The sequence below is a fragment of the Canis lupus genome, chromosome 16 (genome assembly GCF_048164855.1).
Source record: "Canis lupus baileyi chromosome 16, mCanLup2.hap1, whole genome shotgun sequence".
Lineage (NCBI taxonomy): Eukaryota > Metazoa > Chordata > Mammalia > Carnivora > Canidae > Canis > Canis lupus.
This window is the reverse complement of record NC_132853.1, coordinates 56,120,202-56,140,004: the sequence shown is the minus strand read 5'-3', so window position 1 is coordinate 56,140,004 and position 19,803 is coordinate 56,120,202. Positions and strand designations below refer to the sequence as shown.

General features: G+C 60.4%; 2 protein-coding genes across 9 annotated transcripts in view; one reads left to right on the top strand and one right to left on the bottom strand.

The window, feature by feature from the left end:
• Window positions 1-11,938, top strand: part of RECQL5 (RecQ like helicase 5) — a 37,927-nt gene extending 25,989 nt beyond the window's left edge. The window contains exons 8-20 of one of the 8 annotated variants that reach the window (XM_072781565.1): window positions 7,423-7,641; window positions 7,895-7,994; window positions 8,136-8,172; window positions 8,269-8,327; window positions 8,416-8,489; window positions 8,857-8,950; window positions 9,237-9,371; window positions 9,676-9,814; window positions 10,088-10,241; window positions 10,398-10,488; window positions 10,714-10,938; window positions 11,122-11,191; window positions 11,284-11,938. In XM_072781565.1, the coding sequence (XP_072637666.1) occupies window positions 7,423-7,641; window positions 7,895-7,994; window positions 8,136-8,172; window positions 8,269-8,327; window positions 8,416-8,489; window positions 8,857-8,950; window positions 9,237-9,371; window positions 9,676-9,814; window positions 10,088-10,241; window positions 10,398-10,488; window positions 10,714-10,938; window positions 11,122-11,191; window positions 11,284-11,384 (1,498 nt within the window). In that variant the 3' untranslated portion in view covers window positions 11,385-11,938. Of the gene's footprint in view, window positions 1-4; window positions 101-596; window positions 693-1,236; window positions 1,477-7,422; window positions 7,642-7,894; window positions 7,995-8,135; window positions 8,173-8,268; window positions 8,328-8,415; window positions 8,490-8,856; window positions 8,951-9,236; window positions 9,372-9,675; window positions 10,242-10,397; window positions 10,489-10,713; window positions 10,939-11,121; window positions 11,192-11,283 lie in introns of those variants that run through there. The other 7 variants (XM_072781566.1, XM_072781563.1, XM_072781564.1 and 4 more) reach the window with 7 other exon arrangements.
• A 22-nt stretch (window positions 11,939-11,960) lies between these two features.
• Window positions 11,961-19,803, bottom strand: part of MYO15B (myosin XVB) — a 29,174-nt gene continuing 21,331 nt past the window's right edge. The window contains 23 exon segments of the mRNA XM_072782151.1: window positions 11,961-12,391; window positions 12,559-12,699; window positions 12,814-12,947; window positions 13,131-13,264; window positions 13,592-13,704; window positions 13,943-14,085; window positions 14,246-14,342; window positions 14,448-14,525; window positions 14,645-14,739; window positions 14,830-14,945; window positions 15,037-15,110; window positions 15,805-15,881; window positions 16,288-16,360; window positions 16,450-16,513; window positions 16,672-16,799; window positions 17,152-17,318; window positions 17,426-17,537; window positions 17,782-17,923; window positions 18,003-18,121; window positions 18,344-18,462; window positions 18,594-18,669; window positions 19,208-19,267; window positions 19,447-19,559. Coding sequence (XP_072638252.1) covers window positions 12,332-12,391; window positions 12,559-12,699; window positions 12,814-12,947; window positions 13,131-13,264; window positions 13,592-13,704; window positions 13,943-14,085; window positions 14,246-14,342; window positions 14,448-14,525; window positions 14,645-14,739; window positions 14,830-14,945; window positions 15,037-15,110; window positions 15,805-15,881; window positions 16,288-16,360; window positions 16,450-16,513; window positions 16,672-16,799; window positions 17,152-17,318; window positions 17,426-17,537; window positions 17,782-17,923; window positions 18,003-18,121; window positions 18,344-18,462; window positions 18,594-18,669; window positions 19,208-19,267; window positions 19,447-19,559 — 2,435 coding nt within the window. The 3' untranslated portion in view covers window positions 11,961-12,331.

Here is a 19,803-nt window from a genome sequence, read left to right as displayed (position 1 = left end):
CCAGGTATATAGCAACTCAGCCCTCCAGGCCCCGTGACTGAGAGCCTCTTCTGGTCTAAGAGTGCCCGACGGGCTAAAGGTGAAGATCCAGGCTGCATCTGTGAGTTGGGGCATGCTCTACGTCACTTTCTTTCCCCTTCGGCCTCAGCTGTGGGCACAGGGAACCAGTGCCTCTTCAGAGATGGACCTGGGACAGCCGTGTGCCAACCCAGCCTGACTTGTTCACCAAGACAGCTCTAATCCAAGGGAGGGTAACAGGTGGCCAAGGGCTGGTGCCAGACCTTAGGATCTAATTACTGCCGCCTCGTCCTGGGTCTTAGCCAGGCGGGTTCTCCCGAGATGGCTGTAGTCTTGGAAGCTGGTCACTGCTGGTACTACCACCACAGTAGAGCTGTCTCCGAACTGCCTTGAAGGCTGTCTGCTTGAAGCCTCTACCTTGTATCTGGCTCTCTGCATTCCTTCTGGCGTGCAGCCTTGGCTTGAGCCCCTCTGGGTGAGGTAGGGAGTCCCAGCCGCTCTGGCGGCCTGCCTTCTTCCTTCTTGGAGCTCATCATTGGAAATTGGGACTTCCTCCTGATCTCGTTGGTCCCACCTAGGGTCACATAGGACACTTCTACTCCTCTTCGGCCTCATGGTCCTTCAGAACCTAGACGGCAACTGGCACATGCCCCCTGTGTCTCCTCTTCCACAAGGTAACTGTTCTCGTTTGGTCAGCTGCCCTCTAAAGAACATTCATTTGATGCTGCCTGCCCCTTTTGCAGTTTTGTGACATGGACGTGTCACTCTGTCTCTCTGAGTCTCTTTTCCTCATTTTACGTGAGAGGAGATGCCCATCCTTTGAGGCCATTGGGAGGATTGACACTTGGAAGCACAGTGGCAGCCAGCACAGATCCTGGCACACATTGGTGCCCAGCACATGTGATTCCCCTCTGCCTGGGGTCTGGCCATTGTAGGAGCATCAAGAAAGCCTTTGAGGGCAGTCATACCCCCTTGTACACTGTCAGAGCTCCTCCTCAGACACCGTTGGGGAGTTTCATCTGTGTCCTTCGATCCCTGGATGTTTGTGGTGTGTGAGGTGAAGGCAGGTGGTGGAGCAGGCTGGAGATGAAGTTATGTTTTAAGTGATATTGACGGTAGTAGGCAGATGGTGGGTCCATCAGGATTAGAAGGTTTCCTGTCAGAAGTGGGAGGCTCCTGGGGTTAGATCCTCCTGTCTTCTCTCACGCCCCACCCCAGGGTTAGCATGTTTCTGCAAAGGAGATCAAGATCCCAGTTTCCAAGTATACTAAGAGGCACGAGATCCTAGAATGCCAAGAGTCATCCATTCCTGTCTCCCTTTACATATGGAAACAGAGCCGCGAGAGTGGTTCCTCTGGAGTCACACAGCAGGACAAGGGCCTGGCCAGGCTCCCCCTGCTACCGCACGCTGTCTCTCCTGGAGGCCTGTCTTAGGCAGCCTGCTCTCTGGCTGGCAAGGTAAGTCAGCCCACAGAGCAGCCTACTGAGGGCACTGTCCATGCATTGGGCCCAGTGCAGGGACCAGGGCTCCAGAGCCTTTTGGAAGCTGTTGTGCTCTGCACGATCAGCCCCATTCCACATTCATGAGTCTGGAAAAGAACACTGCTTTTATTCAGGCACATCCCCCCCAGGCCAGGGCCATACCTGTTCTTTGAGAACCACATGTGACTTGTCACTGAGGGAACAGATCTTGCACGTCTGTCTCAGGTTCACCAAGAGGCCCTCTCATTCTGGGGCCTCTCTGGGCATCCCCAATCCCCATGTTTCCAGTAGTACAGTAGCCTGCCTGCTGGTCTCATTCCTGAGGAGGGAACAGAGGTGCCAGCCAAAGCCCCAGCAGAGAGTTTGCACAGGGCTCAGGAGTTGGGCACCTTTTCTCTCTGCCCCCTTCATCTATGTTTGTCTGGCTTCTTCAGCCTGGTTGGCTCCGTGCCTGCATTGCCTAATGTAGCCATCAGAGACTCCTTGAAAGAGGAAGCAGGTGGAGGCCAGCTGGGCAAAGGCAGTTTTTTCACTTGTTTCCATGTCCAAAGACCCAGGGAGGGATTGTGGAAGGGAGGCCTCTGCCTGTGAGCAAGACATGGTGTGGAGACCCGGTCAGCCTGAGGTGTGTGATTTCCAGAGCGGAGGACACAGGTTGGGCCAAGACTGCTCTGTTGTGCCGGAAAGGTGGGCTTTGTTGGTCAGAAGCTTTGGCTCTGAAGTGGGCCATCCTCTGGGCATTGTGAAATCAAGATGCTGCAGAGTCACACCCAGATGACCTGGGCCCCACTCTGAGAGGAATGCCAGTCCACACCAGTGGCAGGCCATGGGGCCATGGATGGCATTGTGCCTTTGAGCCCAGGGCCTCTCTGGTGACCTGAATTAACAAGGTGTCCCAGCCCTCGGGTCTCACCCAGGGCTGCTCACTGATTTTGTCTGTGCTGTGAACTGCAGTGGGGCCATTGGACAACCACGGTTCTGCCCCAAAGCCTGAAGGGGAACTCCCTTTTTTTTCAGTTGACATTTTGCCATTTCCAGCTTGGGCCTGAACAGAATAAACCTTAGTGGGGACTGTGGGAGCTGGAGGGGCCTTGTTCTCCTAAGAGGGAGGAGGCACATTCCAGCAGGTCCCAGGCACTCTTCCCAGTGGGCTATTTAAAGCGAGGCCTTGGGGGGTGCCTGACGCCTGGTGCCCAATATAACCAGCAGTCATCAGGTGACCGTGCAGTATGTTCCCCAGCCGTTGCTCTGTAGGGAATCCCAATCTGTCAGTGTTGCCAGCTGTAGCCCAGGGAAAGTGGGTGCTCTGAGGATGGCTGCTGCTCGTCCTTTTTACTTTCCCAGGGTTGGAGGGAGGAAGACAGGGAAGTCCAGAGCAGGTACTAATGATCGCATATATCTTTCTGGTCTATCTCAAGGAGATAGGAGGGTCATCCATTCTCCTTCCAAAACTGTACTTCCTGCCTGTGAACCAGGGAAATCAGAGTCCCTCCCAGCCCTGTGCTCCGGAGTGCATCGGTTGGAGGCAGCCAAAGCAAGTTGCTTCCCACGGCCCAGGAAGGCAGAGCAGTCTTGACTGTCCGCCTGGCCTTTCTTGGAGCCTTTGGATGGTACACGGTGGCTGAAATGGCAGCCAGTGGAGGGGGAAAGTGAGCTGGGCAGAGATGAAGGCTGGCTGAGCTGCAGGGACCAGAAAACATTCCTTTGTGTGGCATCTCCTGGCACAGAGAACCCTGTGACAGAGCATGCGGGCATCCTGCAGGCTAGACAGCTGCTGCTTGGTACTGAAGCTACCCTGTTTCCTCCTTGCAAAACTGATACTCCGACTCCAGAGGCCCTTTGTGGAAGAGACCAGTCAGCAGGCGGGCCTGCCTATGACTGATAAGTGCCATGCTGATGGCTCGGGGCCCCAAGGGCTTCTTGCTCTGCCTCTCATTTTGTCATGGTGGGTTGCAGCCACTCTTGCCCCATAGGGCATCGTCTTGTTTAAGAAGCAGCTCTAATAAGGCAAACTGATGGTCGTGGCAGGTTTACAGGGTCTGGAGGCCTGACCGGTAAGGCAGAGATTTCCACTGAGTGCTGCATCAGGCCTTCAGACTTTGCCCTTTGCTACTTGGCTCTAAGTTGCTGTGGGAAGTAGATGCTTGAACCCAGAGCTATCGTGCTTCCCTAGCCCCGTGACTTTGCAGGACTGGAGAGGGCACTTCTTGCTGCTAGTTGATGGTTCCCATTCTATTCCAGCTCTGTGCCTGTCCTGGCTCAGCATCTGTGCTCACTAGGACCCATCCTCCTATGTCCTGTGGTGCAAGCACTCTGTTGTCGCCGTCCTAGTGTCCCCCACCACCCCTGCCTGTATTACAAATCAGAGCCAGCAGGGGTAGCCCTGGGCTCGCCATTGTGCCCTTCCCTGCCTTCACCCAGCCCTCCCCCTGTTTCCCAACACACACCAGTGCCTGTCCCCTCTCTGCCATGCATGGCCCATCGCTGTGGGGCTTTTAGTCTCCCCAGCCACCAACCCAGGCCAAACCCCACAGCCTCTGCTGAGCCAAGAACACTTGGACTGATCCTTGGTTTCCACTTTTCCTTGGATTGTTGTTTTTCTTTCTAAGTAGGTACCAGCCTGTTTGCTTTGGGGGAAACCTCTGGGGGACAGGGGAGGAAGATTTTAACCCTAGTGTAGGGATGTGGAGGCAGGAGGCGTAGGCAGCCTCGGTTCATGGGGGCCTGCCCAAGGGGGCCGCTCCCAGTGCTGCCTGAAGAGACATCTTGGGCTCAGCATTCCAGGGGCAGCAGAGGGCCAAATACCAGCTTCAGCTTCACCATCATTGCCTTCTCCCCACCCCACCCTGGGTTCAGAGTCAGGCGCTCATGCTTCTGGCACAACATTCGGGGTGGATAGGGAGTGCACAGGATTCCAAATGGGCCCAGGGAGGAGCACCTGGGCTTAGCTCTGAGCTGAGGACACCTGGCAATGAGTGGGCCAAGCCCCTCACCAGAGGCTGCAGCTGCCGCGCTGATGAAGGACACCGATGGGCAGAGCTGCCACGGGTCCTGCCACGTTCCTGGGGGGCATGAACTGGTGGGGCAGACCCTGCCCTCAAATGCCTCTACAGGGAGAAAGCAGGCACACAGAGGGCTCTGCGTTGATCCCAGGAAAAAGGGAGGCTCAGCGGGCAGGCAAATGCTCTCTCCCAAGCCAGGACAGCCAAATCCCTTGTTTAAGCCTCCTGAATAGAAAAAGCTTAAACTAACTTGCAGAGTAAGCAGGCACTTGGGGCCCCTCTGCCCGCTCAGCAAGCACTCTGAGCACAGAGCTGCAGCCCCAGCCAGTGTCCCCCAGGGCTGGGTCCCAGTAAGAGAAGGGAGAGCCCCGGGTTAAACGAGGCTGTCTGGAGACTGTGCCCAAGTGCAGCCCCGTGAACCTCTGTGTTGGAGGTAGTTGGTGGCTCTCCACCCTTGAGGCAGGGGACCCTGGCTGCCTCCCCCTAACCCCGTCCTATCCCCTGTGGCCGGCACCACTCACCTAGGAACTCAGGTGTTGGGCTGGGGGGCAAGCGCAGATGCTGGGGAGCCCAGCAGCCTCCCGTGCCTCTCCTCTGCCAGGGCACCACCTCTTCCTTCCTTCTCGGATGCCTCTTTCCTGACCCGCTTCTGGGCGCCTTCCTCAGAGTGTGTGGAGCTCCTGGCTGCTGACAGCCAGCTGCTGTCTCGGCCTCAGCTTTTTTGTTGTTGGTCGTCCTGGAGATCCAAGTGTCAAATTACACGGGGGCCGGCCACTGAAGCTGGGGAGCCTGTGCCACCGCTGCCCCTGCCCGGCAAGGGAATCCCTGCTGGGACCTTGGCGGGTGGCTTCAGACTCCTGGGAGTCTGCCCCTGGGAGGTCTCTTCTGTTCCTCCTCTTCCTCTCCTCTCCCTCCTGGCGGGTGTGTGCTAAGCCATCGTGGGCTGGGCCTGGGCTGGGAGCTGATAAAAGGAGGTTGGCTCTCTTGTTCCCTGGCAAAGATGCCCTCTGGGAGGCTCCACCTGAGCAGTAGAGCGGGGAGGGAGGGAGGCCAAGCAGCACTCCCAGCTCTTTGGCTCCCTCCCTACCCTCAGGAAGGCTTTGGGCCCATCCCCCCTGACCTAGCGAACCTGCCTCTTTGGAGACTCCCTGGATGGTCCCGCCCTTTGGTCCCTCCTAGGAAAGAAAGTGACTGGTGGGGGAGCTGCCGGACCACCCACAAGGCCAGCCCCCTAGGGAGGCATGCTGGGGGTGACTTGAGAGTACCCTGCACTTGGCTTGCTTGCCTGCGAAGTGCCTGGTGTTCCTCAGCCCCAGGAGGAGGGGGGACACTACTGATCTCATTCTTCCCAAAGGGTGTTTGCTGGGGCCAGCTCTGCACGCCTGACCCTGGCCATCAGGGACGGGCTCCAGAGCTCAGTGGCTGGCAGGGCCCTTTGACATTTGGTTGGTCGTGCCACCCCAGCAGACCAGGCTGTGCCCGGAGCAGGACAGGAGCTGACCCTAGCCCGCATCTGTGAGCTCTCAATGGAACCCTTTGAGTGTGAGCACAAAACCCCAGTGAGTCCGGGCTTGAGGGAGGGTGGGGGGAAGGAAGCCAGCCGTGTAGCCACACCACTTGGATGCCAGAGCCTCCCAGAGGCTGGACAGGCCGCCGCTCTGTGGACTCAGACTGGCAAGGGAAGCAGCCACACGTTCATTTTCCGAGTGGTGGGAGCACTGCCCTCTGCTGGCCGCCTGGGCCCCCTTGCCACCTCCTGCCCCTCAGAGCTGCATTCTCTAAACAAGGCACCCAGACCTCACTTCTTAGGGCCTGTGTAACAAGCCCTCAGGGTCTCAGCTCCTCAAAGAGTTTCTTGCATTTCCAGGCGGTGTTCTGGTTAGAGAGTGATGCCACCTATTCTTGTCCTTGGGACGTGGCACCTGGACAGCCCTGCCTCTGCTGCCCAATCTCTCGGGCTCCCCATCCCGTGCCACATTTCCATAGCGAGACTGGCCCTCTGCAAGGACCCTGATCTGTGGCCCCTCCAGGGGCCTCTGCAGCTGCCCCGAGGACCAACTGTGTCCCCATCCTGAGAGTCCTAGGAGAGACAGCTGCAGCTGGCACAGCAAGGGGCTGTGGCAGGGCTGAGGCACTGGGAGATGTGATGAGACTTCTGTCAGGGCTGGTCTCCTCACTGCCCTCACCAGGGACCAGCATACGATGCCAGTCCTCAGAGCTGCTGGTTTCTGCTCTTGGGCGGTCCCCTAGCCCCGGGCTGTGTGTGCAGGCGGTCTTCTTGGGGACAGAGAAGGTCACCAAGAGGTAGAAGCGGGACAGGGTTCCGAGTCTGGGGTAGGGCCACCTTGTGCTTCCCTCCTCCGCCTCCGGGAAAGGGTGAAGAGTAATCATGAGAGCTCACTGTGTGCCAGACGCTGTGCGCTGTGCCTCAGCGCCGTCTCCCCCAGCCCTGCACGGCCAGAGGAGCCAGTGCTCTTCTCGCATCGTTTCACAGGCAAGAATGTATAGGCTTTGAGCCATCAAATGCTTTCCCCAAGGATGCAGCCTCAGCAGCAGAGTCAGCATCTGTACCCAGAGCCGAAGCTATTCCCAGGACACCCCACCGCCGGAGGACAGAGTAGAGAGCAGGAGGCCAGGACCTAGAATAGCAACCTGTAGTGAAGCAGGACAGAATGGGGCTCGTAGCCTGGCTCCTCTGGTTGTGGTGTATGACCTTGGGAAAGCTCCTTCACCTCACTGTTGTCGTCTGTAAAATGGGTGACCACGTGATGCCTTGATAGGCTCATACAGCATGAGGTGTGTGATACTGAGTGTGGTGCCCACATGTAATGCTCCTCAGCCAGAGTTTAGGGAGTGGGCAAATGAACACTAGCCTGCCCAGGTTCCTCACCCTTTGACTCTGCTGTGCTGCCTCCGCCAGGTGCCGCCATGCTGCCATTGCCAAGTACTTTGGGGATGCGCCCCCTGCCTGCACCAAGGGCTGTGACCACTGCCGGGACCCTGCAGCCCTGCGGAAGCGACTGGATGCCTTGGAGCACAGCAGCAGCTGGAATAAGACTTGCATCGGGCCTTCCCAGGGGAATGGCTTTGACCCTGAGCTGTATGAGGGAGGCCGTCGGGGCTATGGGGGCTTCAGCAGGTGAGGGACTGTGAAGTCAGGGGTCCCCAAGCCACTGCAGATAGGCTGGTATTCTCCTGGTGCCAGGGCCAGACCAGTGGCGCCCCAGGGTCATCGTTCACTCCCTGTCCCCGTGGGCTATGTCAGAGCCAGCCAGGACCTTGGTGTTGCTCCTAGCTGCCAGCCTATTGGAAACATCAGTACCCCACCAGAGAAGCATGACAGGAGGGCAGAGCCCAGGTCCGGGGCTGCTTACACCTCACCTGTCCCCTAGGTATGATGAAGGTTCTGGAGGCAGTGGGGACGAGGGCAGAGACGAGGCCCACAAGCGGGAATGGAATCTCTTCTACCAGAAACAGATGAGCCTACGCAAGGTGAAGGGGGTTGGGGGCCTGATGGGGTCCCAAGTGGCACTCCATTCACACTCCCTCAGCCCCTGCCCTGGCACTGGCAGCACCGGGGGCTGTTCTACAGCCAAGCAAGGTGCTTCATAGGCGCTTCATGTCATCCTCCAGGGCAAAGACCCCAAGATAGAAGAATTTGTACCTCCAGGTCAGTACAGAAATGTCCCCAGGGGCCTTGGGGGGAGGGCTGGGGACTCCAGAAAGCAGAAAGTAGAGTGAAAGGACCTACCCCTCTTCCCCCCAGATGAGGACTGTCCCCTGAAGGAGGCTTCTAGCAGGAAGATCCCCAGACTCACTGTGAAGGTAAGCAGTGGGCAGCTACCCACACCTTCCCCCCTGACTCCTTTCCCAACCCTGAGGCCTAAGTGACCAACTTCCCTCCCCTGTGTAGGCCCGTGAGCACTGCCTGGGGCTTCTGGAGGAGGCTCTGAGCAGTAACTGCCAGGCCACAAGTACCACCCATGGGTGAGTGTCCCAGGTCACAGGGGACAAAGAGGCTTCCCCAAGCCCCTGTTCCTTGTAGACCACAAGAACGAACCCCCATCCCTCCTGGCTTATTTGGTCACCTTCTCCCCAGATCATGTCTCATCCTTCTCCCAGTGGCTGCAGGTCTCACAGCCCCACCAGGGGGCAGGCTTTGCCAGGACTGAGGGGCTGCCAGTGTCTGCTGGACAGAAAGCCACAGGGTGCCTGGAGTCCGAGTCGGAATCCTTATGCCCAAGGCCATTCCCACCAGGCCCTGAAGCCATCTCCAGGGTCCCCAGGGAGAATCCCATAGGAGCTCAACAGAAAGGGCTCAGGCCCACCTGATGCCTTGTGTTCATTCCCTCAGCCCTGATCTCCAGGCCAAGGCTGTGGAGCTGGAACATGAGATGTTCCGAAATGCCAAGATGGCCAACCTGTACAAGGCCAGCGTGCTGAAGAAGGTGGGCCCCGGGCAGGGTGTACTTTTGGGCTGGGGTGGAAGAGCCAGCCCCCATACCCTCCCGGGCTGTGTGGTTGCCCTGCTGGGAGGCCACTCACACAGAGGGGGCCTGACTGCCCTTCTTTGCTGGCTAGAAGATGTTTCTAGCCAACTGTGTCAGGACTAGAACTTGTCCAGTGTCCAGTTACTTGCAGCCATGAGTCCCAGAAGCCCACTTGTGGAAAGCCTGGGTTGGGGCTCTCAGGAGCTCGTGGAGGTTATGGCATCTCTGCCTTTCCCTGACTCAGGTGGCTGAGATCCACAGAGCCTCCAAGGATGGGCAGCTCTACGATGTGGGAAGCAATACCAGGAGTTGCAGCATGCATGCCCAGCCCCCAGAGCCCACTGAGTATGACATCCGGCCAGCCTCCCAGGTGTACTCGGTGAGCAGCATCCTAACATCCCCACAAAAACCTGGCTCTGGGACAGGCATTGCTTCCTTTGTCCTCACCCAGGGTGTAAGCACTTGCCCTCTCCTGGTGGTCCTGGCCCTGGGTGCCCTGCAGCAGGCCCTCCAGCTTTCCTGCCCGCGTCCTCCCCACCTCTGCGGCCCCCACGGCTCTTCTCTCCTCAATCTGACCCCCAGCAGTGTCCTGCCCAGTATCTCCCTCCTCTACTCCCCAGAGCCCACCAACTCAGCCATTCATGGATCACAGAGAGTGCCTTTGAAGGGGGGTTGGGGGTCAGAACCTTCTCTTCTCTTCACAGCTCAAACCTAAGCGGGTGGGAGCTGGTTTCCCCAGGGGCTCCTGCCCATTTCAGACAGCCACTGAGCTGATGGAGAAGACTCAGGCCGAGGAGCGAGCCCCCCAGCCTGTGCAGGAAGGTAAGCGAGAGCCCCCCAGCCAGCCTTGTGGCCTCCAGGATGAGGACTGCAGCAAGGCCCTCCCTGGGCCCAGAGCAGAGGCTCCTGGAAGCAGTTTTCATTGTGGAGGATCCTCCCCTGAGAAGACGGGGAAAAGCCCCTCCAAGGGTGGTCCCCTTGCCAAGGCCCGGGCCAGTAAGAAGCAGCAGCTCCTAGCCGCAGCGGCCCTCAAGGATTCTCAGAACATCACCCGCTTCTGCCTAAGGGCCAAGAGCCCGTCTCCCCTCACCTCAGCCCCAGGGGCGGAAGATGCCGGCCCTGGCCCTTCGTGTGAGGGAATGCGGGGACCCCCAGCAGCCCCAGAGAAGTGCGCAGGGGAGGAGGATGGAGCCCTGGGGTGTTTGGCTGCGCACCCCCAGACCAAGGAGTGTACCAGGGAGAGGCCAAGGTAAGGGCCCTGCTAGTTCTGAAATTCTCTGGAATCCTCTTTGCTAACTGGGCCTCTGAAGTTCTGTCCCTTCCTGGGCTGCGTTGTGCTGGGCGGGCAGAGCTGAGGGTGTGGCCGGTGGCTGGAGCTCTCACACCTACTCTCCCCTCTGGCCAGAGCCTACACACTTGGAGACCAGGGGTCCCCTGAAGGCCAGCCCATCCCCACAGAGGAGACCCCCAGGGGCAAGCGGCCCAGACCCCAGCAGGTACTGACAGGGACAAGGGCACAGGGGAGGAGGCCTGCAGACCAGGCTGCTATCTGTTCTTCTCTGGACTAGGGGTTTGGGGGAAGATCATCTCTTTTTATATCCCAGGGATAGATGGCACAGGTTGGAGGTAGCCAGCGGATGCTGAGGCCCAGTCTTCTAGAATGACGGGTGGGGCCACTGACAGGGAGTCCAGGAGTGACTCTCCACTCTCGTCCGACACAGGAGAACCTAGAGAAACAGACTCAGAAGAGGCCTCGCCCCTCAGCCAATGCCTCCGTCTTAGCTGAGGCCAAGGACGGCATCCCGGCCTGGAATCAGGACACCTTGAACCCCACGGCCCAAGGCTCCTGCCTTCTCCCAGCCCCTGGCATCTCTCTTAAGGAGGCTGCAAACGTTGTGGTCAAATGCCTGACCCCTTTCTACAAGGAGGGCAAGTTTGCATCCAAGGTAGGGTAGGTGGGTGGGTTCTGCTCTGGCCTGGGCCCTTGGGTGCAGTGGGGTCAGGGGGTGGAGCCGAGGGCAAGGCAGGGCAGAAGCAGGCTAACCTTGCCTTGGTTCATGGCTGAGGGCTATTGGCAGGGGGCAGGGCAGGGGTCCATGCCCTTGGCTCCTGTCACCTTCTGCCTCCAGGAATTGTTTAAAGCCTTCGCCCGCCACCTCTCACACTCGCTGACTCAGAAGGCCTCTCCTGGAAGGAGCGGTGAGTGCCCACCTCACCAGGCCAGGGGGTGCTCTCGGGGCTCGGTGGTGGGGAGGGTACTGGCCCTCATTTCTGTCTTCCTGAATCTGTAGTGAAGGAAGAGGCCCAGACTTTCATCAAGCAGTTTTTTCACGGTCGGGCCCGGTGCGAGAGCGAAGCTGACTGGCATGGCCTGTGTGACCCACAGAGATGACCAGCTACTGCCCACCAGGGCCAGAGTGCTTCCCAAGCCTCAGCTGTAGGAAAGCCTGCAGCTGTCGGGGCGTCATTTTCCTCAGGATCCATACCTTGCTTTGGAGACGGCCCTAGACTCTTTCCAGATCGAGGCAAGAGGCCAGCCACTCTGCCTGCAAGGTCTCGGGTCATCTTCTCCTTGCTTCCCTACCTCTCTGGGCTGGGTTTTCTGAACCAGATCACCAGATTAGAAGGGGTTGGGGTGGGGTGGCCGCTGCCAGGGGAACAGGAGGAAGGAGTGGTCTGTGTACCGCTTGTACTTAACAAATTGTAGACCAGGCCAAGGCCCCCTGTCCAAGGCTTTGGGCTATCTCAGGAAGAGCCCTGCTGGCCTCGGGTCCTTGACCCACTACCCCTTTCCCTGGTGATGCCAGCTTCAAGCCTGGCCCCAGGTGCAGAGCTCGGGAGGAGGGCAGCAGCCAGGCCTTGCTCTCTGCTCAGTTCCTGGGTCAGGGAGGCCGAGCCGGCCAGAGATTCAGCAGAGAAATAAAATCCTCTTGGTTTTGACACACACACCACATCCCCAAACACAGCCTTTTTCTCTTAGGAGTTTTATTTCTGCAGAGTTTGCTCCTCTGAGGTCTGGATTCATGCTTACATTGAGCATGGGGCCAGGTGGGCATCCCTCCAGCCTGGGCAGCACTGGATGCCCAAGTGAGTTCCCTGCAGTGCCCACCTGGGCCCCCCCAGGGGGGATCCTACTGCTCTTTCTCAGTAGACGTCATTGTAGCAGCTCCTGCCTTGTGGCCTCCACATGGGCCAGAAGCTATGGCAGGTTCCAGAACAGCCAAGTGGGGAAGTCCAAACCAACGGCATGACAGCACCCAAGAGAGACCTTCCCAGTCAGACTTGGACCTGGGAGGGGCCCCTTCCTCGTTTCATCCCTTCCCCCACTCGTCTCGGCCTCTACTTGGAAGGAAGGCCTCTGTCTGTCAGGAAGACGATGGTGTGCATCAGTTCCTGGGCCTGCCCGGGAACAGGCACACGTATGAGGACAGGGCTCCCCGGTGTGCCCCCACCTCTGCCCTGGCCCACACCACACCCGAGCCACAGGCCTGGGCCCAGGCTCCGGGAACACCTGGGTCAGGCACGCCTGCCTCACCAGGGTGTTATCAGAGGCCCTGGCCACTCACCTTCAGCAGCTCAAACCAGATGGTCTGGGGGTTGTCGGCAGAGCCATAGTTGAGTTCCAGGCCAGGGGGCCCCTCACTCTCCAGGGGGCTCAGCAGGTGGAGCCGGTGCAGGTCTTTCAGGGTGATGGAGCAGCACTGTTTCTGGGGCCGTGGAGACAGCAGAGCTTGGTCTCTCTCCTCTCACCCATGGTGACCCCTCCCCTGAATATGGTGCAGGGGTGCTCCAGCCAGCACTGGGGCAGGAGCCTGGCCCACCTGGCTGCAGGGGTCCATGACGATGAGATGCTGGTGGTTCAGTCCCAGGAGGCTGGGTCCAGGCAGGGCCATTTGACTCACCCGCAGCACCACATAGACAGTGTAGCCAAAGAGGGGCAGCTGGCTCACAGCCTCTGGGAAGGGAGGGGCCAGGATAGGCGTTCCGGCCATCCAGGCCTTGGGACCTGCTCAACTTGGCCCCCACGGTGGATGTGAGGGGCAGGGCAGGTAGAGAAGCTTCCTCAGCCCCTCCACCTTCACCCATGCCCTCCTGGGCCTCCTGCCTCAGCTCCTGTAACTCCCAGGCCCAGACCCACCAATGAAGCTGATCTGTGCCTCCTGGGAGTTGTAGACTTGCAGCTGCCTCAGCTCCTGGTCTATCAGTTTCTTTATGATAGGTATGTTCACGTGCCCTCGCAGCGGCTTTGGCAAGTAATTCAGCATGTCTTGCCTAGGACAGACTGGTCAGTCAAGGCTGGGTGTACAGCAGGTGCTAAATAAATGAGCAGGGGCTACTGGGGGTGAGACTGGGGATCCAGATTTACGAGTGAGGTGTGGGCCCTGCCCACGAGGAGCATGGGGTGGGAAGGTCAGCCTCCTCTGCTCCGGGACTATCAGGTTAAGGCTGTGGAAGGTATAAGTTGAGTGGCCTTGACCTTGGGGGACTGGGTGGGGGGTGGGGGTGCTGAAGGAGAGGCCCTTGGGGTATGTGCTGAGGTAGACCTCCGCACCCCCAGGGACAGAGGGTGGATGGAGGTGGGGAGCCATGCTCACTCACTCCAAGTAGTCCTCTTGGTCCTGGCTGCGGTGCTGCAGGGCAGCCAGCCTGGCGAGTTGGGTGTCTGCCTGGGGGTTGACCAACAGCTTCCCCTGTAGGTAATCCCGCAGCACCTGAGAGGGGGCAGCAGTGAGCAGAGCCCCCCCCCCCCCCCCCCCCCCCCCCCGCTGTGCCCAAAGCTCCCACGTGGTGGTGGCTCCTGGGGCCCAAGTCTGGTCCTGTCACCATCTCTCCTTGCGAGGGCGGAGGCTTGGAGGTCCCCCACCCAGGCAGGGGCTCGTTTGCAAGCTGCAGCCCTGGGTCAAGCGACCTGTAGGCTGCATGTAGCCCGGGGTGGGGGTGGCAGCTGACCTGCTTGTAGTGGGTGGTGATGTAGGTGGGATTGTCGAAATGCAGTGGGGTCTCCCAGATGAGCCGCCGGCTGTGCAGGCTTGTGTCCTGCTCCACCACGCTGTTGAGGTACTCGTGGGGCAGCAGGGGCCGCACCAGCTCGCCTGTGTGGGGAGCCCAGGTCCACAGCCCACCCTGACCTCCAGGGCCAGCCCTGCCCGCCCCAGCACAGGAATTTGCCTCATTCATGGCCACACAACCAGCAGATGAGCCACCTCTTGGAATCCAGCCTGGCCCCACTCCCTCCCCAGGCAAGAGACTCACCTTCCTTTTTGATGAGGAAGAGGGCAAATTCTTGCATTTCCTGGGGGTCCGTGATGCCCATTTGCCGACACAGCTCCTCCACCACTTCTGCCGCCACCTGGGCATATAGGTGGGGGCTGTGATGGGTGGGGGGACGGGAGGCTGGGTGGGTCCCCAGAACTGGTGCCGCAGCTTTCCTGTGTCTCACTGACCCCATGCTCACCGTGAAAGTCTGGATAGTAGTTCTGTAGTCCACACCCCCTGGCAGGTGAATTAGAAGGGAGCGCATTCCTTGCCCTTTCTGTGGAAGCAGGTTAGGGGTCAGTCCATCAGTGGCCAGAGGCCCCAACTCCCTGACCCCATCCAGGAGTCCTATCATGCCCAGCCTTGTGTACCCCCCACCACCCCTGCCCCCAGTACCAGGAAAGCCTGAATTTCACCCAGGGAGGGCAGCCGCTGGCGCCCCCCATACTTGACTGTGCGCTGCAGGTGCTCCTGGCTGTTCCGGGCCAGCTCTGCAGAGGGGAAGCAGGCTGGGGTGGGCCTCTCCACACCCCTCCCCAAAGCTGCTGAACCCCAACCTGGAAGTCCCTCCCATAAGGCACCTTGGCTTGAGCCCGAATTTTGCAGAAACTTGATCACATAGGGCATCAGCGTGGCTGACGGGGAGAAGCAGCCCGTGAGGAGGCTGAGGAGGTTCCAGCCACGGGTACAGTGTTCCCTACAGGGTGGAAAGCTGGGCTTCAGGCTGGCCAGACCACGCCGTGGCCCCAGGCTGCCCTCCGCCATTCACCCTGGCCCCGCATACTCACGGCTGAGGGTGACAGGTGACTTGCTTGATGACTTGGCAGTAAATCTCATCCCTGAGGTTCTCCTCCCGGCATAGCTGTGGGGACAGAAGAGCAGGGGACAGGGTGGCACGGGAGCTGAAGTCAAGGAGAGATCCTGCTGCTGGCTTCGGATGGGGGCCCATCTCTGGGTCTTTGACACAGCTTGTGCCCGACTGGCCACTCCCTACGTCACTATCTTCATCTGCTTATGGGCTACCCTCAGACCTGCCTTCTCTGCTGGCTCCCTTTATCCCCTTGACCTCAGGGGGTGCAGCGCCCTTGGGATCCACCCCTGCACTCCCCGCCCCGGTGAGCTCAGCCGCTCCCACTTGCTGAGGACTACCAGTGCCAGCAGACTTCTCGCTTGAACCCAGGCACCCCCCTTGGAAGACCAGACTTCACATTTCATGATTCCAAAACAGATTCCTGCATCAACCCAGACCTGTTCCTCCCTTACACCTCCATATGGAAGACGATCATTGCTCTGGCCAAGGCCTCAGCAACATCCCTGGCTCCTCTCTGTCACACACCACATATAATTCACAGCAAATCCTGTTGCTCCGCGTCTTCCCTCTGCTGCTACCGCTGGGCCTGGCCAGCACCATCCCTCACCTGTGATCATTGCAATAACCTCCTCTGGCGCTCACATCCCCGGGAAGGGGTGGCAAACAGGCCCAGGCGGGAGGACAGGAACAGATCCTCAGGGCACACGGTCTCCCTGCAGCTTTCAGCACACAAGCTCTTGCTTACCTTCAGCAGCTCATAAAGGAGCTCCAAGTCATTCTTGCCCCGGGGCTTAGGCTGGTCCCCCATAAATTGCATCAGAACTGCAGGCAGGATGAGAAGCATGGTGAACTGGGTTAGGGGCCTGGCTGTGGCGCATGCCGTTGCTAGACAGGGCTTTCCCTTGTCATCTCATGCCTGGCTTGCAAAAACGCATGTGAGGCAGGTAAAGCAGTCTCCGCTTTACCAGTGAGGAAGCGGCTCAGAGAGGTTCCGGGGGCACCTGTGGCTGCACACAGCACATAGCCAGCTGGACGTAGCACTGCCTTCCTGCCCAGGCTCCACGCAACCCACCACCCTTGGGTGTGAGTAGAAGTAGGTGAGGGCTGTGGGGGTTTAGTAGCCACCAGTGAGCTTCCCTCAGTTGACAAACCCAAGGCAAGAAGGTGACCTGGTGCCTAGGTCCGAGGCAGCACAGACACGGGGACCCAGGATGCTGTGGTCACTCACCCCGGAAGCTTTCCACAGCCTGCTTGTTTGTGTCCTCATCACTGAGGCTGATGAGTGATTCTTTAATGGGAGCCTGTGGCCAAAGAGACTGGATTGTGGGTCCAGGGGCCCCCATGGACCCCCAGAGGGCAGGCTCGACCCTTCCCCACCTGTCCCCCTCACCTTGGTGTACTGTACCAGGCTGGCCATGGCCATGTCCTTAGCAAGTCCATCTGTCTGGTCCAGCCTGAGGGAGGAGAAGGAAGGACAGCCCCGCTTGCTCGGCCCTCCAGCCCCCATCCCAGGTTGTGGGTTGTGCAGGGAGGGTGCAAGAGCACTGGCCCGGTGGCTGAGCTCAGGGAGACTGAGGACAGGCAGGCAGAAGGGTGGGTCCCGGGCACTCACAAGGCCTGGGGCTTCCGGAAGTGGCACAGGGCGAATTCCTGCATGGTGTAGCTGTGGGAGTCCGTGGACAGGGAGGCGTAGGCGATGGAGTCCTCACTGTGTGCCTGGCTCCGGGGGCGGACATGGCGCTGGGGGCACAGGAGACCTCATGCCACCCGAGTGCCCACTGGCCTGTCCAGGGGCACTGCCCAGCCCCCAGCCCAGCCCAAGAGGCGCAGCCAGGGCAGCAGCAGTGAGCACACCACCAGAAGCCAGGGAAGTCAAGAGGCGTTTATTGAGCATCTTCTAGGACAGCCCCTGCCCACAAGGAGCTCACACTCTTGCTGGGGAGACAAGGCAGGAAGTCGGGAGACGCAGGGGCAGTGTCAGGCCAAGCGCTCCCGCCCGGCAGCAGGTGGTCCTGGCCGCTCAGGGGCAATTGAGCCCTTTCCTCCTCGACGCCTAGTCGGGCCGCGCTTCGGCCTCTCCCGTCTTCCTCACCTCCACGGCCCCGTCCCAGGGAGCCAGCCCCGGCTCCCTGGACTGCAGCTGACTCTGGTGCCGGCCGCTCCTCTCAGGCGAGAAGGAAAAGTCTGGAGCCGCCGCTGGCTGAACTAGGTCGGCAGGGAAGAGTCCAGAGCGGCTGCCAGTGGAGCCAAACTGCCAGCCTGGAAGGCACCCAGGGACAGCGCCTCAGCCACCCGCCCCCTGCCCCTGGGCGGCTCCGCCGTGCGCTGCCCTCCCCGAGCGTGGCCCCGCCTGCCCGCAGCGATACCGGGCTCCAGGGTGGCCACAGGCAGCAGCTTGATGAGGTCCCCACGGTGGAAGCTCAGGAGGCTGTGGTCGTCGGTGATGTAGCTGCGTAGGGCGACGACATAGCCGGAGTCCTGCAGGCGGGACGGTGAGCAGGCAGGGAGCCAGGGAGCCCACCTGCCCCTCCTGCTCTCCCTGGTGGTCTCATGCCCCCCACACTCGAGTTCCCCAAGGCCTGAACCCCAGCCCCCCCACTGGCAGCTTGAGGGAGCTTGGCTGACAGCCCTGAACGCAGCCAGCCGGATGCAGCCCGGGCCAAGGCCCCCCGACCGGGCCCCTAGCCCCCCAGCCCAGCGCCCCCTGCCCGCCCACACTTGCCTTCCTGAGCTCACGCAGGAACAGCTCAACCATGGCCTTGATGGTGCTCGCCCGCGCCGTGTGCAGCACCAGCTGCTCGCTCTTCAGCGACAGCTCCAGGGTGGAGCTGCCCCGGCACTCGATGCCCAGCAGCTCAGCATAGCTGTGCACAGAGGGCGGTATGAGCCCCGGCTCCCCCCCCCACCGCCCCTCGGCCCTGCCCCACCACCGCCCAGGTTCACCTGTATGAGCAGAGGGTCTTCAGCTGGTTGAGGTGGAAGCTGGGGACTTTGGTCACCTTGAGCAGTCTCAGCCCCCGGTGGGACACGCCCAGCAGCTGCACATCACTGCTGCTCTCACCCTGCCCGGAAGGTGGGGGGGGTCACAGACAGGCTCCGGGTCCCCACCACCAACCAAGACACCCCGGGGCCGCCCAGGGTGAGCACTGTTCTTCGTCCTTCCGGTGGGGTCCACCCACCCCAACCCCGGTTCTCATCCCTGCCTCAGGGGCCCATGTTGAGCGTGCTTGGGATCCAGACTGGGGTGCTGACACTCCCACAGCCCTACGTCCAGGCTCACTGACCGAGACAGGGAAAATTCGGGAGAAGTAATTGGCCCAGTTGTCCCTAGCGGCCACCACGATGCGCTTCTTGACATTGTCCTCGGTGGTATCCAGCGAGTCCAGGCCCACCTCCAGGTCTTCTGTGGGCAGGAACAGCCCCGGACTGGCCTCAGGCTCCCTCACAGGGGGCACCCCAGAGTTTGCTCCCTCCAGACAGGCAGACCCAGTCCCAGCACTTCAACTCCCTGATCCCGGGGTCCCTGGACCCTACCCAGCAGATTTTTCATTTTGCTCCGCTCATCCTCGGTGATCCGGATGCAGGACTTGGCAAAGGTGTCCTTCAGGATCTGGGGGCAGAGCCAAGTGGTTACCACCAGATCCCTATGCCAGAGCTCACCATGGACGCAGCCACACTGGGAGGAAAAGCTGGAGAGCCCGGGGGCAAGGGTGGAGCAGGACGGATGTGGGGCCTCTGAGTCCAGGGCCACCCCAGCCCAGAGCTCCCCCTCGCCTCCCTCAACCACGTGCACTAGTGGGCTGAAGTTCCTCGGAGGGGAGGGGGGATGGCTACAAAATTTGGGGGAAGAGACAGGGTCCCAGGAGCATCCAGGGGTGGCACAGGGACAAGCATCAGGGAGCATCTGCTGTGTGCCAGGGCCTGTGTTGGGGACCGTATACACTTCGTTTTGAATCCTCATTGCCCACCAGCAGTGGTCCTTCCTCTCGGGGATGCGGTGAGGGTTAAGGACGCAGGGCTTGAAACACAGCACCTGCCCTCTGAGCGCCGGCTGCCAGCCTGGACCTCACACGGCCCGGCCATAACCTGGCCCAGGTGCTGCTGCAGTCCCTCCCTCCGGCCACTCGGCAGGTGGGCGGGGCTCTCACCTGCTCACAGAGGAGCCTGAGGCAGTAGGGGTGGCTGAAGTTCTCCCGGGGGTAGAACACCTGGAGAGGCAGCGGGGGAGAGCAGATGGGAATGGTGCCCTGCCCGCCTGCCACCCAGACCCAGGAGGAAAACCGGCCCGAGGAGGTGGGTGGTGGGGAGGTGCGGGGGTGCCACCCACAGCGTGCCGTGCACCCCCCAGCCCAGAAGGGCCCGGCTGCGGCCCTGCCCCCGTGCCCACCTCCTTGCGCAGGAACAGCTTCCAGGACGTGCTGACATAGGAGAAGCACACGCTGCCAGAGGGCGGGAGCAGCTGGGTGGACACTCCCTGGTCCTCCATGGGCTCCATCAAGCCTGGCAGACGGAGGGGCCGAAGGGTTTCAGGCGAGGAGCTGCCAGAGCCAGAAGGACAGGGACACGAGGACAGAAGACGCTCCCCTCCCTAGGGCCCAGCTCCACCTTTGCTGCCTCACTTGCCCACCTCCCATCTCCAGCCTCCATTTCCAGCTCTCAAACTCTCCCTGCCGTCCCTGACCACGTCAGCAGGGCCACTAGGTTCCCGATGGAGCCACCAGGTTGCGTTGAGGACAACACCCCG